Here is a 17,500-nt window from a genome sequence, read left to right on the forward strand (position 1 = left end):
TTTCTGCCCCCACCCCCAAGTCCCCCAACAAAGCAAGAAAAATTAGTTTCTTCTTCCACCCCACCCCAGATTTTCTCCCATAGTTTGACTACAGTAATCCTTAAACAGGCAGAAAGTTGATGCGTTCTCTTCAGTTGATGCCTCCAACTTCATTCTTGGCTCAAGTTTTATTCATTAATATTAGTCACCAGTTATTAAGAAAAAGATAGTTTCTAAGTGTTTGTTGTTGTTTTTTAACTGAAGTTAATCGGATACCATAGTCTGGTTATATGTGCTGAACTGCAGCTGTCAGTTATTCCTTTTTCTTGAATTCTTGGTTGCCATAGCTGGAGCCTTTTTCTATTTCAGTTACTCCTATCAGTCTACGAACTCCAAAGGAAGCTTTAAAATATAACAGAGAAATGGGAGGCATATTAAAACCAGCTCAAGGATTTAGGAAGTTACACGTAAACACACAAGCAGAACCAATATGAGTTAACCCAATCCCAAAGACAGTAGTGACTAAGGACAAACAGTGCACTGTATGAGGCTGCATGTGGACCACATGTCAGATGTCACTAAAAGAGGAGGACAACCCAAATTTAAAAATATAATTAATGCTTCTATGTTGATTAACAGGACAGGTAGTATGAACACTGAAGCATATTCCCCCTACCCCCATGTGTTTGTTGGTTTTTTTGTTGTTTGTTTTTTTTTTTTTTAATTAGGGCTTTTTGTTGGGGGGTGGGGTAGGGGTTTGGGGTTTTTGTATTTGTTTGTTTGGTTTTTTTGTGTTGTTTTTTTTTTATTTTTAATTCACAGACAAGGTGTGCAGTAAGAGTATTTTCTCCTTCAGGCACCATAATAATGGGCTATGAGACTCACTTGCTATTGATTGCTATAGATATTGCCTAAGATATGAAGGCAAGCCTACCTGGACTAAAGCTTTTGAAATAATAAAAATGCTATACAATAGAAAGACTACAGAGTGAGCTCCAAGTACTTTTCTGCAAGCCCCATTCATATTAACTCTGGGCTTACCATCTTCTCTGCTTTTATTACCTGCTCCAACAAGTCCGAGGAATGCAAGGATAAGGAGAGGTGATCCACTTGCAAAAACTCCAAAGCCAAATGTGAAGAGAGGAGAGAGGAGAAATGTGGCCCAAAAAAGAAAGTTTAGGAGAGTCCATGGTCTCCTAGGAGGTTTAAACTGCTGGCCAGGAAATATGCCTTCCTGATTATACATCTCTTGCAAAGCATCCTGGGAGAAAGAGAAGATAGAAGAAAACATGTTCATAACGTTTGCACCAAGCAATCCAAGACTAGTCAACTCCAGCACAATGTCAAGGACAGTATCTGTGGTAAATACCCATCAAGAACACACAGCATCCGTCTCCATCTGCTGTCACTTATTTGGGCATTTCTGTTGACTGCTGAGGCTACTGTATTAGCCCTTTGAAGGCAATCTTGGCCACCATCAGAAACTGAAACCATATCAGCCTCTCCACTACCAAATACCTTAATCTCTTAATTGCTTGAGAAACACTACCTGCCTCTTTGCTGGATGCTTTTTGTTCCCGTTTTTACTTCCAAAAAGGTCAGCACAATTTAACAAAGCACAGCAGAAAAATGCTGTGTAGTACAGCCAGAAGAGGAAGGCAAAGCACAAGCTAACCAGCAGAGACAGCACTGCGCTAGCCATAACCCCAAGACTTCAACAGAGCAGTTGCATCCTGAGCTGAGCCTGCAGAGAGACACAATCATGAAACACATCACACAAAGGAGCAGCATGCCCACAGTCTTCCCTCGGTTGGTAAGAATGTTCTGTAAGGTTCCCAAGCCAGTACCAAGGATGGCTCCAGTGTGACTATTTCTTATTTTTCCCACTTAAGCTGTTTTTCTTTTAGCTTCCCTTATAAGAGGCTGAGAAGCGCAAGGCATTTCTTGCCAATAACGCAGCCTTTTGAGGACATACCCTTTGTGCGGGAAGAGCACTTTAAGGATTCCAGTTACAACATATTGCTACCACTGTAAGATCAATATACAAAATACCCACATATATAAGTAATACCTCCCCGGCAACACCTCACACCGAAGTTGAACAGAGGTAGAGCCAACACCACCAAGGAACACCAAGCCCTCCATCTGCAAGCAAACCAGAGCATTCTGCCCAAGGAATGGCACCAAGCAGAGTGAATGCTCTGTGCTGCATCTGCTTACCTCTGCATTTACTGTTTAACAAAGCAGGAGCCAAGCAGAGAAAGACCACCCCTGTAACACACACCTTAATGTCTGCTTCTCCAGCCAGGCAATGTCAGAAGGAATTCATGCATCTAAGAGCCTTTTCACAAGGGAATTACATGATGGCATGCCCCTGATAACAGGAGGTGGGATTCAAGGATCCCCAATTTTTTTTTTTTTTTTTAGGCTCTCTAATCCCATATTACACTAACTGACCCACAAGCTAGTTTGATACACTGGCTAACTGGAGGTGGGGGGGAGAAGCTGATGATAGCTACTGCTCTTTGTAAGGTAACTTCTCTCCCTTTAATTGAATTAGAGCTTAGGTATTCAAACAAATTAGCTTAAAATGAACAAAATGAAACACATAAGAGAACTTCCAGACCCTTACAAACAATCTGCTGCCTACCTACAGACTAAGCATAAGCTTGGGAATGCTGCAGAACAGGTCATCATAGCAGAAGAAAGCCCAAGATAGTTAAAAGTTTCTGTGCTCCTCTGTTTTCCCACAAAGATAAGCAACACAAAAATTCAAGATACGCTTTTCAAGTTCAACAATCCACCAGTTAGGGCTGGGCAACATTAATTACAGTTCTCTCCTCCTCCCCACAGAACCGTTAAAGCTGTGGTCAAGAAATTAACCATCTACGGTAAAAAAAGAGAAGACACGAAGAAAAGCTTTGAGCCGTTTGAAGGCATGCTGGCCATGTGCTACATCAGTCCCTGGCAGCAGATCCCAGGGACTGTCTGTACCATGTCACACACCACTGCAGAGGTATTACCAGGAGGCAGAAGGAAAGTGACAGTGGAAGAAACATGAAAGTAAAGGACAATTGCCACTAAGAGCCAGGACCGGCTGTCCCTGACATACAGTTATCACTCTTCTTGAATGCCTAAAAACACCCACAGGGAAAATGGAGCTTTCAGAAATGTATGACAGAGACCCAAGAGCTGAAGAATACAAAAAGATGGTGGATTGCTATTAGTCTTCCGCAACTCAGGCGTATCTCTGAATCCCATTGTGCTTCCCGGCAGTTTGAGACCTACTCACTAGCCAGCCCTCTGCAGCCAAGGGGCTCTTCTGTACTGCTCCGTCCAGCAGTATGAGGGATGGCTGCCAAATGATATATAGTATTTCCATCTCTTCTCTCCATCCAGTGGAAGAGTGTGCATTACTCAGTGCCTTAATACACTACCCCTGTGAAAGTCCCAATGGACAGAAAAGAAAGCAAAGCTGTTTACCTTTTCCTGGTAAAGCTTATGAAGCCAGTTTGCAGCTTCCTTTTCATCTTGAGGAATATCTTCCAGAGGAAATCTCCTAGTTTAGTAGAAAGATTAAAAAAGGAAAAAAAACAAAAGGAATTAAGGGAAAATCCAGGTATTTGATTTCAGACCTCTACTAGGGAAGATCTTCCATTCAATGAAGGGCATAATGCAGGTAATACTATCACTGAAGGCAGAGGTCTTAAATGCAGAGAAGAACTGGGACTTAAATAACACCCAATTTTTATAGGATAACTCAGATTCCTAAGACAAAAGAAACTGTACAAGCGCCTATCCATTTCAAAGCACATTAATAAAATAAGCATTTCCCATTCAAACACTGTTCTTCCTTTACCAGAACTGCCACCGGTTGATTCCCAGTGAGCTCAGACTGTGGCACCCAGAGCCGGGAAAAGACAAGGAAGTGGCAAACCCCAGGATAATTGTTTGTTACATTTTGTTAGTGAAAACCCCATTTTGGAAGGAATAGGAGGGGTAATTAAAAATTCACTTTGTACCAACTCCAAGGAAAACATCTTGTACAGTGACTGCAATTCTCTCTCCTTGCCTCTCCAGACTGAGGCACGCAGTTCTGGCTGCATATGAAAATTATGCCCAGCTGCAGGTACTGACCTGACCTCACCAAGAACAGGCACCTTTTAAAAGCCCCTTTCTAGTGGTGAAGAGCCAACCATTTTCCTGCATTCTTTTATTTTCTGAGATAGGCCATTAACATGCTCACAAATGTATTGTCTCCTTTCTCAGTGGCACGCATCTCGGTCCTGGATCGATTCAGAAAGAAGCTGCCTGGTTTCCAGAGGGCAGGCGCACACCTAACCCTTAGCTCAAACATATTTTGGCAACACTTGAACTGTATCAGGGCCCTCTTACCGCAGGGCAGTAAGAACAGAAGGGTGACCTCTGGGAGGGCTCTAAAGACAGCGATCCCAGATACAACTTATTTGCTGCTGTTCAACCAGATTTTGGTTCACCAATCTGTTCACCAGATTTTACAGATTTACCTTCATTAGCTCTAACAGGACGAGCTGCTCAATTAATGTAAATAATGCTCAATAAAAGCTCAGTAAATCTTTCCTGAAAGCTCAGTAAATCTTTCCTGAAAGATCTCTCGTAAAGTTGTCGCTGTATTGCTATCACCACTAGAGGGTACTCACAGCAATATCGTTTGGTCATATAGCTGATTATTTTCTCTGGAGCCAGTCAGGAGAAAGACTGGATCCTCTGCAGAGAGCTAAGCTTCTTACCTGTACACAGGTAACTGCATATGCATATACCAAGAACAAGAGCTTATGTGCTTCCTTTCTCTGAGCTAAGCTAAGTCTGCTGGCACATTAAGGACACGTTCAATTTTCAGCAAAAAGACTGTAAAAATAGTTTCCTTATTCTTATAGCTTCCTCTCCAAAACTGAAAAAAAACCTTCAAGTGTAGAAAAGCATCTTGAGAATGTTGATTCAGTCCACAAACATATTTTAAATCAAAATTATCTGAACATAGTCATTTGTTTCTTTAATAGGGTACAATTAGTAATTCTACCTTGCAACATCATCCTCAAGAGCATTTTATGAACCCAAACCTCTTCTAACGACTACTGAAAACTACATTTCTCTTCTTTCCTCCCACTATCCCACCAATAAAGAAAACCAACTTGCATCTCCATTAGCAAGTCACAGGATATTTAATTGAACACAGCCGCTTTTCAATGTATAATTATAGAGATGTACACGGCATGCACGTGTACCCCAGATCTAGCCAGACATGCTACATGCACACCTGCCACCAGTATGGAATTACAGATGGCAACTGCCTGACCAGCTGTTTAGCTAGCTGGTAAGCGGTCTGCTCACTTTCCTCATCAGGAATACATCTGGCAAGTGTAAATAGCCAAAAATGAAACCCCTTGCAAATGAGCGACCTCATCTCTCTCCCCATGACCTCCACAGCCTTCTTTCCAACTGAAAGACTAACACGTTGTGGAAGTTGCAGAATCTGAGCACAGAACTGGAACGTGTGTCCTTCCCTTCCCCATTAGGGCTGCAGCACTCTGCCTCTCCTGGGACAGCATTTCTTCCACAAAACTGTTGCTGCTGTACCTCCACACAATGGATAATTAGTGTGATTCCCTACAAAGTCTTTCACCCTTGGATGCTCTGGCAAGACACACCTGTCCTGTAGAAGGACAATGTATAGAGCCAGTGCCATGCATCTGCAGTGCACAGATCCATGGCCAGAAGGGTTTTGTTTTGTTTTGTTTTTTTGTTTTTTTCCTTTTAGAAACCAAACATCAACCTCATCACCAGAATGTAGCAATGTTTTCCAAAATGTGGGTGAAGTCCCCAGAGAAGCAGAAGTGAACTGCCAAAAGAACTGTGGAAAGAACAACCAGGTCGTTTGTCAGGTCCAAACATGAAAGGGAAAAGAAGAAATTCAATAGGAAAGGGTTGGTAGTTTTTATGATCACAAGGAAACCTTTAAAGCAGAAGGCAACAAGGAAAAAGCAAGAAAGAGAAAGCATGTGTGTGTACATGCTGCATGGAGTTAGGTGTTAGCAGTTACTCTTTCAGGCAAAAGAGTAATGAGGAATGTGAGGAATGTACCACCTCCTTCATACGATGTCTGAATTTCAGCATTATTTCACTTCTAATCTGCTAACCAAACCATGTGAGAGAAGGAGAGAAACTGGCATAGTAAGGTGCTTTACACCATTTACTACAAGAGACTACTCATGTTGGACAGGCTATTTATACTATGCATATAGTATATATGCACAGGGGATATATGCATATAGTATATATGCACAGCATATATATCACAGGGGACTGGGAAGAGGGCAGAACAGTTGGTTTTCTGTTCCCAGCAGAGAAAGGAAAAATGTGGACCAGTGCCCTCATTGCACAAAACTTGGGGAAACCCCGTAATGACAATGTGGTCATACCCAGGCTTAAAAAGTCAGCCCAGTGCTCTCTGACTTGCTGGGTGATATCATGGGATCTCATACATGAAAGTGAACTAAAGCAGGGGGGAAATGGGGAGCTCTTTGTAGCCTGCAGAGAAGCTTGAAGGACAAGGAAAAAGGGGACTACAGAAAAGGACATTACCCTGTAAAATCTGCATACACTTCAACATGCCAAAGCATGCATCTTAGGGCTCACCTCCACCATTATATGCTCACCTTACACACATATCTGCTTCATATTTCTTTCCATAAAGAATTCCTAATAAAGACGGGTTCTTGTTTCCTCTGAAATTTAGTGTTACATCATACACTGCTGAAACTGTTACAAAAAAAGAAAATATGGCTGTTAGATCAGCAATTCTAGCAACCACGTTGCCAGCACCCTTGCATTAGACAGCAACAGGGCCTTGTGCAAGGCTTGCATTAATGTCGGGTAGCAGAGTCCTTCACTACTTCGTGTTTATGTGTTGTATTTATCTGTATCAGCCACCTAACATTCCCATCTATGTAGCATGTGTGTTATCAAAACACAAGACAACTTGATGAACTAAGCAACAATGACATACATGAAAGGTTTATTATTTTTTAAGACTGGTATCTGAAAGTTATGTGGCACAAATTAACGGCTGACATGCTGAACGCTTATCACTGCCAACTCACTAATTGTAATGGACGCAATGAACAACAGAGTATACTACGCTGTGCTACACAGAGTATACTAAACAACACATTACAATGAATGCAAACAAGTAGCAGCTTGCCAGTACCTGTTCCCCTGAGACACTGGACAGCAGTGGTGAAACCTTTGGTTCTGGGCAACAGGTGGTATTTCAGTTTAGGCAGCCCCTTGGATTCAGCTACCTCCATACTGATACGATGCTTGGTCTCTGTAAAACGAGTTCCTTCACAGTACAGGAGAAACTAGTACAATGAGACAAAAGGCAAAAACAAGGACATCTTGTGATCACAAGAAACCAAGCAGAACACTAAAAATTTGTGTAAGATAAACATACATCCATGCATGCACACGCACTTCAATTGTCTCATTTGATCGTCAAATATTAGGCGTAAGCACCACCTCACAACTCATTTACAATTGTATTTAATTTCAACAACACTGGTACCAAATTTAAGGCGACAAAAAGTCTAAAAGGTTATACCTGTAACATTTACTTTAAAAAAAAGAAAAATTCATGAAGACTTTGGCTGGCTGGTGATGGACTAATCTAGAAATCACAAAAAGCAATCCAAATACCAGTACACAACCACTTCAGAAAAACACATATTAATCACTAGCTACCTCATTTAAAATTTGTACTGTACAACCAGAATTACTCATCTGAAGACAGACTTGTTTGTCTGAAAGCTTTTGTTTTGGGGTTTTTTTTTTTATTTGTTGGGGTTTTTGGGGGGCTTTTTTTGTTGGTTTTTTTGTTTGTTTTTAGTTTGTGGTTGTTTTTTTTTTTTTTTTTTTTTTTTATTTGTATCAGTTGTGTTCATAAAAATGGTGCCTTTCCCTAAAACCTTTACTTTGTTCATCTTGTAAGGCACCAACCTGACTGTGGTATCCTAAGTAACTATTAAAGACTTAAATCCTCCCATACTGACTTCAAGCAGCACAAATCATCGATCTGTCCTTTTCCAGCCTCTCTATTGCCTCTGCTCTAGTTGAGAGAGAGAGAGAGACAGACCAGAAGCAATGCAAAGCCAAGAGCAGACAAACAAAGCCCTTCTGAGGGCCCTAGGGTGAATTTCTGTTTATCCCTGGCCTTTCTGAAAGGTGGACATCATTCCCATTGCGCCAGCATTGGAAAACATCGCTGCATCTGAACGCACAAACCTCTGCATCCCTGGCAAGCAATGGAGAGGGAGAAGAGCAGGTTGCTACTACTCTCTCACAGCAGTATCACGCAACGGTGTAACGTTGCAATTCAAAAGAAAGAGACTTGTCGAATGCATCACTATACATCTGCTATTTGTCAGTACTGTGGTTGCTTGACTTTTTCTCTGTAGTGTATCCATATACTGTGCACCACGAAAGGTAAGTTAAACGAACGTTAAAACTGCAAAGCCATAGACACGAGAGTTAGACCTGCCAGACTGCAGTGAGGGAACGGGAGCTGGTCCTGCCATCTTCGTTTGGCCCTTGAGGGCACGTTCACTATGAAAATCTGACCAACTGTTGTGGTTTAACCCCAGCCAGAAACTAAGCACCACGCAGCTGCTCGCTCACTCCCCCTCGCCCCAGTGGGATGGGGGAGAGAATTGGAAGGGTAAAAGGGAGAAGACTCATGGCTTGAGGTAAGAACAGTTTAATAATTGAAGTAAAATAAAATAGAATAGTAGTAATAGTAATAATAATATAATAATACAATAATAATATACAAAGCAACTGATGATACACTTTTGCTCACACGATTGCTCACCACCCACTGATCAACGCCCAGCCCGTCCCCAAGCAGCGATCGCTGTCCCCCGGGCCAGCTCCACCAGTTTATACACCGAGCCGTACAGTATGGCATAGCCCTTTGGCCAGTCTGGGTCAGCTGTCCTGGCTGTGCTCCCTCCCAGCTTCTTGTGCACTGGGCAGAGCATGGGAAGCTGAAAAAGTCCTTGATTTAGTGTAAGCACTGCTCAGCAACAACTACATCAGGGTGTTATCAACATTATTCCCATACTAAATCCAAACCACAGCACTATACCAGCTACTAGGAAGAAAATTAACTCTATCCCAGCCAAAACCAGGACACCAACCATCACCACCAAGTGGTGAGGACAGCACAAGGTACAGAGTATAACACTGCAATCTCAACCCCAGTCTGCAACACAAGCTCATTCTTCTATACCAAACTCTCACCCTCTGCTACTCAACGGCGCAGCGATCCTTCTGGACCAAGTATGCGAGCGAGGTATAGACTGCGCTACAGTGCACGTGCGAGAAAGACCTCACGAAGGAAGGTTGCACAGCCAGGCCTAACTGTGGCATTTAGAATGCACAAAAATTAGAAAATTGATTTACTCAAGTCAATTTTAATCATGATTTAAATTACCAAGCAGGAAGTCTTGATTTAAATAATCAATGCTAACTACGTTTTGCATTTATATTTTCTAGTTGTTTTCCCTAGAGACTAGTCCTTGGTTCTCAATCGTAGAATCATTAAAATGTATAGATTTGCAACTGAATTACAGTCTTGAGTTTTTTAATTGGTAGGGTTTTTTCTTTTTTCTTTTTCCAACACTAATCAGGAGGATATATTTAATGTAGTTCATATCCATATATTCAAGCAATTAAGTAGTTTAAAATACATTTTCCAGATTCTTATTTTTTATATCTTTGTAATGAGAGAAAATCATGAATGATGCATTCACAATGTTCTAGTTATAGAATCATAGAATTTTTAAGGTTGGAAAAGACCCTTAAGATCATCGAGTCCAACCGTTAACCTAGCACTGCCAAGTCCACCACTAAACCATGTCCCTAAGCACCACCTCTACCCGTCTTTTAAAGACCTCCAGGGATGGGCACTCAACCACTTCCCTGGGCAGCCTGTTCCAGTGCCTGACCACCCTTTCGGTGAAGAAGTTTTTCCTAATATCCAATCTAAACTTCCCCTGGTGCAGCTTGAGGCCATTTCCTCTCATCCTATCACTTGTTACTTGGGAGAAGAGACCGACCCCCACCTCGCTACAACCTCCTTTCAGGTAGGTGTAGAGAGCAATAAGGTCTCTCCTCAGCCTCCTCTTCTCCAGACTAAACAACCCCAGCTCCTTCAGCCGCTCCTCATAAGACTTGTGCTCCAGACCCTTCACCAGCTTCGTTGCCCTTCTCTGGACACGCTCCAGCACCTCGACGTCCTTCTTGTAGTGAGGGGCCCAAAACTGAACACAGTACTCGAGGTGCAGCCTCACCAGTGCCGAGTACAGGGGCACTATCACCTCCCTGGTCCTGCTGGCCACACTATTCCTGATACGAGCCAGGATGCCATTGGCCCTCTTGGCCACCTGGGCACACTGCTGGCTCATGTTCAGGTAGCTGTCAACCAACAGCCCCAGGTCCTTTTCTGCCAGGCAGCTCTCCAGCCACTCCTCCCCAAGCCTGGAGCGTTGCATGAGGTTGTTGTGACCCAAGGGCAGGACCCGGCACTTGGCCTTGCTGAACCTCATACAGTCGGCCCCGGCCCATCGATCCAGCCTGTCCAGGTCCCTCTGTAGGGCCTTCCTACCCTCCAGCAGATCAACTCTTCCACCCAACTTGGTGTCATCTGCAAATTTACTGAGGGTGCACTCAATCCCCTCATCCAGATCATCAGTGAAGATATTGAACAGGACCGGCCCCAACACTGAGCCCTGGGGAACACCACTTGTGACCGGCCACAAACTGGATTTGACTCCATTCACCAAGTTAAGGCTTACTATTTCACTATTCATTTAACAAGCTGTACTGGATAATATTGCAAAATCACTTAAAATACACAAAAAGCCTCTTAAAATGTTTTATGAGCTAAATAACTGTATATTATATGTGCTGCTATAAAAGCAAACCAGTAAATTTATCAAAATGTTTGCATTCAAAGCTAAAAGAAGGTTAATAGGTTTATTATACCACTGTGTTGCTGCAGTAAAATCAAACAACATTGCATATAATGAAACACAGATGTTTCACCCTTGACTTCAAATAATGTCAAAATAAAAAGCAAAAGCGTAACTGCAAAAGCAGATGTAAGCTTGCCATATGTTCTCATAGAGACTTTTTAGGAAACCTGTCATTTCACAGATCAATGAACGTACTAACAGGAACTTCCTATCAAAATTCATGGTCTGTGCATCATCCCCCCCCCAATTCACTCACTTCTCCAGAAGAAACTTTTTCGTTTAGGTGTCTTTTTAGCCTACCTCAGAAAATGTAGCTTAAGGATATGTAGATTTAGTAGTCAAATATGGGCTATTACTTTTTTTTTTTTTTTAAAAGGTAAAAATAAGGTCAGACAAAATTAACAAGTATTACACAAGCCTGATTTATAAATTACCATCTAGCTTCTAATCATCTATGCAAGCTTCTGAACTGTTTCCCAAATGACTTCCCTTACCAACAGGCAAACAGAGCAACACTTTACCAGCATATTCCAAGAGACCTCCTGAAACAGAGCACAGGTTTTCCTTGACAACACTCGAAGAAAGTAGTGAGCAGACCTTCTCCTGATATATAAGGCTACAGTACCACTTGAGTATGTCCATCACCATTTCACTTCTAGCAGTGATACTAGAGGAGGAACTTGACACTTACCCACATATATTCAGGATAATCAGCCAAACGTTTTAATCCTTCAATAACTGTATCTCTGTCTTCTTCCCATTTCCTTTTGCAGAAAACAATCTCAAGGAAGTACCACGTCCAGCCAATTAGGGGCACGTATAGTAGCTCTCTCTTCGCAAGAACTTTGGAACTCTTGGAGAAAAACAAAAGTAACAAACCAAAAATGTCATTTGCTGATTTGTACAATGAGATCAAACAAAGGCATTAAAGTTAAGATGACGAAAAGTTGATAGAGTTATATCTGGAAACTCAAATGCAAAGAAACTGTATGTGCACAGGTTTTAAATAAACCTATAGTCCTCCAGATGAAGGGAAAGCTCGTTGTCCCACGTACCCCTAGCACTCCGAAGCGCTCTGTCATAGTCCAGCCACACAAGAAGTCGATTTCAAAGTTGTGATTCAAGATGATGATGACATGTTCTTTCCCAAAGGTGTTCACCGTGGCCTCATCTGAGAACAAGGTGCACTCTGTGCCTGACCACCATTCCAGCAGCATTACCAACTCTGACAAACGTGATGAAAACGGAGAGAGGAGTTAGGGGTGCCACTTACAGAAAGCACTTAAGTGTTTCATCTCCAGCCCCATTCAGTGCCTAATCTCTTCTGACTCCCCACAACACTGTCACCTTTTCAATCTAACCCAGTAGAGATTAAATGAGAGCTTAGACGGGTATAGACCAAAGAACATCACCATCCTTAAGCAGTATTTAGGGCACTAGATATATGCACTATGGATAATTTAACAAGTTTTTAACAGTGACAAGTTTGGGCATTATATTACGAATGTGAAATTTCATGATCACTGGGGAAAAAAAAAAAAAAAAACAAAACAAAATTTTGTGCCTGAAAACAGACAGTTGAGCTGTTGATTGCTCCAATAAATGAGTACAGTTTCTCCCAGGTGGAATACAAATTATGCATAGATGCAGCCTAATGCTTTTACTCAACATGAAACAAGCTTTATGGAGGTAAACAGACCAATAAAGAGCTTTTAAAGGGATACAGTGCCATAGATCTTCTGCAATAGATTTTAGTATTAGAACACAGGACTCTAATCATTCTGTATTACGGTCATCAACACAGAGTCAGAAGCACCAGAGAATCGAGCTGATTTATCAAAATACTCAGGCAAAGCCAGGAATGGTAAATTGTATCTTCTAGAAAGAATGAGCCCTTTTTCCTCCATCTTCTCCAGCTTTTCAATATCCCAGCATCTCTCTTACTCCACTCTGAACATTTTCGTCATTACCCACTCGTCTTACTTTCCACCTCCCCTTTTTTCATCTTAAAAAAACCTTTCCACTTAAATTCAGCACGCACTGAATGTAGTTGCTATGGTTAGCCTATTTCTCTCATTTCAGTACAACCAGGCAGATGGAGGCATTGCTTGTATCATGGGACAACTAAAAAGTACGAGAATAGTTCATTCTCCCAGTAGGAAGATTTGCTTCCATGCAAACTGTAGTCATTGGTATTTTCTCATTTCAATGAGATATGGATGCAATCAAAATTTGCTTGCACAAATATGGCAGTTAAAGAGTCCAACATTACTACAACAAACTTGCAGGGTCAAAACTGGAAGGTGTTGTCTCCGTTCTCTACATCAGGCTCTGCCACGCAGTATTTCAGCTTTCCATCGAGAGGCCCTGGTTTTGCAAAACGGAGCAGCGCCTTCCTGCGTAAGGGCTTCTGATCAGTGGGATCACAACAGGGTACTCTATCCACACTGCTAAATAACAGTGGGTGCAATTTTGCATCACATCAGAGAGAAGGCAACACAGTATTTAGGTGAATGATAGGGAAAACCAATCCTGGTCTGCTGAAGATACATAGATTCTCCAGCACTAGTTTTTTCACTTGTATTCTCCGTGTGACCACTTATCAGCCAGGTTATTCCCCTGTATCATTTTCAAGACTCACTCATTTGGAGGCATGACAAAGTTATGCAACTTGCTGATCAAGAGAGCGTAACCCTGGTAAACTGGAAATACAGCAGAGGAAAGACAGAATAATAGTTTATACCAACTAGAGGTTTCTGTCATTGCTTTCCAGCTTTGTCTCCTTTGCAAATGATGTGATCGCTTGAACCTTTTCTGCTCTGGTTATCCTGACTCAGTACAAGGGGAAAGAGGACAGCAAGAGCATCCTCAGCTGAGACCTACACTCTTCCAAGCAGGTGGCCAGGAGAATGGAGTAGTGGTACCAGACACAGTGTGGTACTCTTGAGCAATTTTCCCTTTCCATTGCTGCCTATGTACTAAGGAGGAACATCTCCAGTACCTGCTACAGTTGCTGTGTTTTCTTATAAAAAAATAAAATAAAATGGGTGTGTTTCTTCTTCAAAATCAGAAAAAAATTCTGCACAGCATTTCTTGTACCATTCACTCTAAAACAGAGGAGGCAGCTTTGCTGAGAGATTTGCCAGAGTTCATACTAAGAGAGGAGGGTTGATGAGCCGGAGAATTAGTACGAGGAAACAGATTGTCCTTTACAAGTGTACTGATAAATGATGTAATTATAACCAGGAGTGGGCTCATTTCCTTTTTTTTGGCGTGTGGGTTACAGCTATTTTGCGTGGCACTGATCCTGCCGACGCTACAGCAAGCCCATCTTTCTGAACGAAGGGATGGTAACGCTTGTGCTGCTTGGGATACCTCCTGGAGAGGACAAGCAACACCTCGCCACAACAAACCCCCTTCTGCGGCCGAGGTTCCGTATGGCCTCACAAGCCACCCAGAAACAAAGCAAACAAGAGGCACAGCGCACCTCTCAGTTTAAAGTACTAACATTCAAGAGATTATTTTTGCAACCGGACTAAACCAAACGCGCTGCGCTCTCCAAAGACGTGAGTCATCTGAAAGGAGCTGATGTAGGAGAGCTTGAAGTACAGACTACCCATCATGAATCACATGTGCTGCAAAGGGTTTAAGTTGAGGCCAGAGCCCCACAGACTTTTTTTCCCCCACGTCTGCCACAAACATTGGCTAGAGTCTATCTCCTTCTCCTTGTGAAGCTGTGCTTTATGTATTTGAGAACAGATACAGTAAGAATACAGCCTGATTTTCAGTGGGCTATAGTACATAGCCAGATACATGATCACCTGTGTATCTACCCCTGCACACCAATCCTCTGCCGGAGAGGCAGAGCAGCTTCTGTTACAGACAGCTCTTGCATGAACACCCTCAGCCTAATACTAAACAGCTTGGAGTAAGGGAGCAAAACATAGCATCCGGAACAGAACACCAACCCACGGGTTCATTGCCAAAAGGATTCCACATAATGAAATATATTTCATTATGAATGGCAACATTTGAACTGCTGCATTTACATGGCTGGCTTAATTCATTATAAATCACAACTGAAGTGCATATTCTGTCAGCTCTTCCATTACAGGCCATCAGCACTCCGCAATCCCATATAAAATTTACGTTAATTTTCATAGTTTATTTTCTCAATCATTTAATTTATAATAGGCTATACACGAGGGGTTATCCTAGGTACAACCCAATTAGCTACTCAGCTTCTCCAAACCTTTTTGAACAATAGCGTAGGTTATTTCTAGTGTATACAAGATATAATAGCATTTAAAACGTGATTTTTCCATGCACAATGCTAACTGGTAGAAATCAAGGGTCTGAACCTACAAGCCTTACAGGCACAAGCAGCTTATACCCTCAGAAAAGCCAGACTATTAGTGCAACAATAGTTTTCAGGATGAGATCAGATTCTAGATTATTAAAAGCACATTAAGAAATTCTTACGAGTAAATAAAAAAAAAAAATCCCATCTATCCCCACTCCCCTCCAACCAAGCTAGTTTTGAAGTTTCTACCTATAAGTTCTTCCATTACAATACCTTTTCTCCTGACAGCTTGCCTGCCACTCTGTATTTAGTTTCCTTTCTCCTGTGCTTCTCAGACAACATTCTCAATAGGTAGGACAAAAAGCACAGGAAGGTCAAGGAAAACAAGCTTAAAAAGAAACTGAACTAGATACTTTGGAGTTTTTGTTGGTAGTACTTGACATCGATGATTTAAGAAGTGTGGGTGCCTGTCAGTGGACCACTCAACTGTAATTTAAGTACTCATTTAGGTGACTCATTTACCCAAAGTGGGAGTCAGATGCTGAGCTGAGCACTAAGGTAAGTGGCCGTGCACACTGGGAGGGGATGGAGAATGGAAACATATTAGATGATTCACTGCTGAAACAGGAGGTGACATTTGGACTAAGGAGCCTTCTAAACATTCATTTCAGAAATCTAATCCCCTGTTAAGCTGTATGAGGAGGAAAAAAAAAGCCATCCACAGGGAGGAAGTTTTGCAAAGGTTTGAAAGAGGAGAGCAAAGCAGTTGCACTCACTGTAGAGCTGTCCCACGAGCAGCAGAATTAAAGAGCAACAAATTGCTCACAAGAGGAGACCCTGGCGTCACAGGTGAACACTGTAGGGCATAAGAGGACTCTGAAGTTGTCACACAGTTCAGCTATGGAGGCATCTACACTACTTTGAGACAGACATCTCTGCAGACCACACAGTCAACTTGGGCTCCTAAGTAAGTGGTCAATATTGCACGTATGCTCAACACTTGAAGCAGTCTCTGGGAATTCCCCCTTCCCCATCACTTAGCACAGGCTCTGATGCAGGGTAAAGATGGTATTGAGACAGAATCAGCAATTTCCTACCAGTCAAGATAGGGTTGGGGTTAGGGAGGAGCTTTACTTCCCACTTCTTTTAAATAGTGGAGTGACAATAAGTATCAGTCACTTGACTTTTGTATGTTTTCCCAGTATTTCAGAAAAGATGGCTGCTTTGAACTGCTCTGAAAAAGTCTACTTCTAACCTAGCACTTCTCTCTCTCACATGTGTCTGTGTGTGTGTATACATATATGTGTGTATATATTTTTTTTTCTGTAATTAACAAAAAGAGAAACAAAACCCACACCCTTCCCCACCCCCAGCCCTCACATCCCCTTCAAGCATACTCACGGCTCCAAAGCGAATAGGCAAGGCGACAGTTTACTCGGCGATAAAACTGCTTGTTTATGGGCCAGAGGACTAGCGTGCATAGTTGAATCAAGTTAATGATCAGTCCACTCACAACAAAGACGAACCCAATGAGGAGGTGAACTATGAACTGGGTCTTCAGAAAGGCAATGAAGCCCATGATAACCACTCAGAAGCGCTTGCAAGGGCCGTCACTCAGAATAATTGTCCTGAAAGAGAAAGAAAAGAATCAAATGGAGGCTGGATTTACAAGCCCTGAGGAACAGCAAAGTGGGAGTCCTGAAACAGTCCATGCCACTTCAGCAACAGGAACCCAACCCAATAAACACTCCGCTCTCCAAGCCTGCCTCAGTCAGGTCGTCACACAAGAAACTGTTGATGGTGCAAATCACTTCCAAAAATAGAAAGGAATCGTTATTTGCAATTTACAGCCCACCAAGAAGATTATTGTTTGCTGAAGATGAATCTCACATCTCTCTTCAAACAAAGATCATATAATTGGACTTAATGCTGGGGGGAACACAGACCCCTGCACTCACAGTGAAGCAGCCGAGCCTGGATCGGTAAACAAGCTGCACTGTGACTGCTGTACCTTCAGGGGCTGCCGTCCCTGAACTGCAACGGGAGCCTCAGCCCCCTGCACCTAATAAATGGCAAGCCGAGCCTCTGGAGCTGCGCAAACAAACTGATGCCTTCCTGGCCTGCCCTCAAAGCCACCACTCTGTAC

The 17,500-nt window shown here is 42.4% G+C and overlaps 1 protein-coding gene across 1 annotated transcript; it reads right to left on the minus strand.

Annotated features, from left to right (window-relative positions):
• Positions 1 to 292: 292 nt before the first annotated feature.
• Positions 293 to 16,933, minus strand: AGPAT3 (1-acylglycerol-3-phosphate O-acyltransferase 3; the record flags this gene model as incomplete). Its single annotated transcript, XM_082305025.1, has 8 exons — positions 293 to 381; positions 1,042 to 1,240; positions 3,463 to 3,538; positions 6,675 to 6,777; positions 7,226 to 7,379; positions 11,743 to 11,904; positions 12,107 to 12,276; positions 16,756 to 16,933. The coding sequence occupies 8 exons, from the start codon at positions 16,931 to 16,933 to the stop codon at positions 293 to 295; spliced, it is 1,131 nt and encodes a 376-aa protein (XP_082161151.1).
• Positions 16,934 to 17,500: the final 567 nt, after the last annotated feature.

The sequence above is a fragment of the Platalea leucorodia genome (assembly GCF_965183815.1).
Source record: "Platalea leucorodia genome assembly, chromosome: 2".
Taxonomy (NCBI): Eukaryota; Metazoa; Chordata; class Aves; order Pelecaniformes; family Threskiornithidae; genus Platalea; species Platalea leucorodia.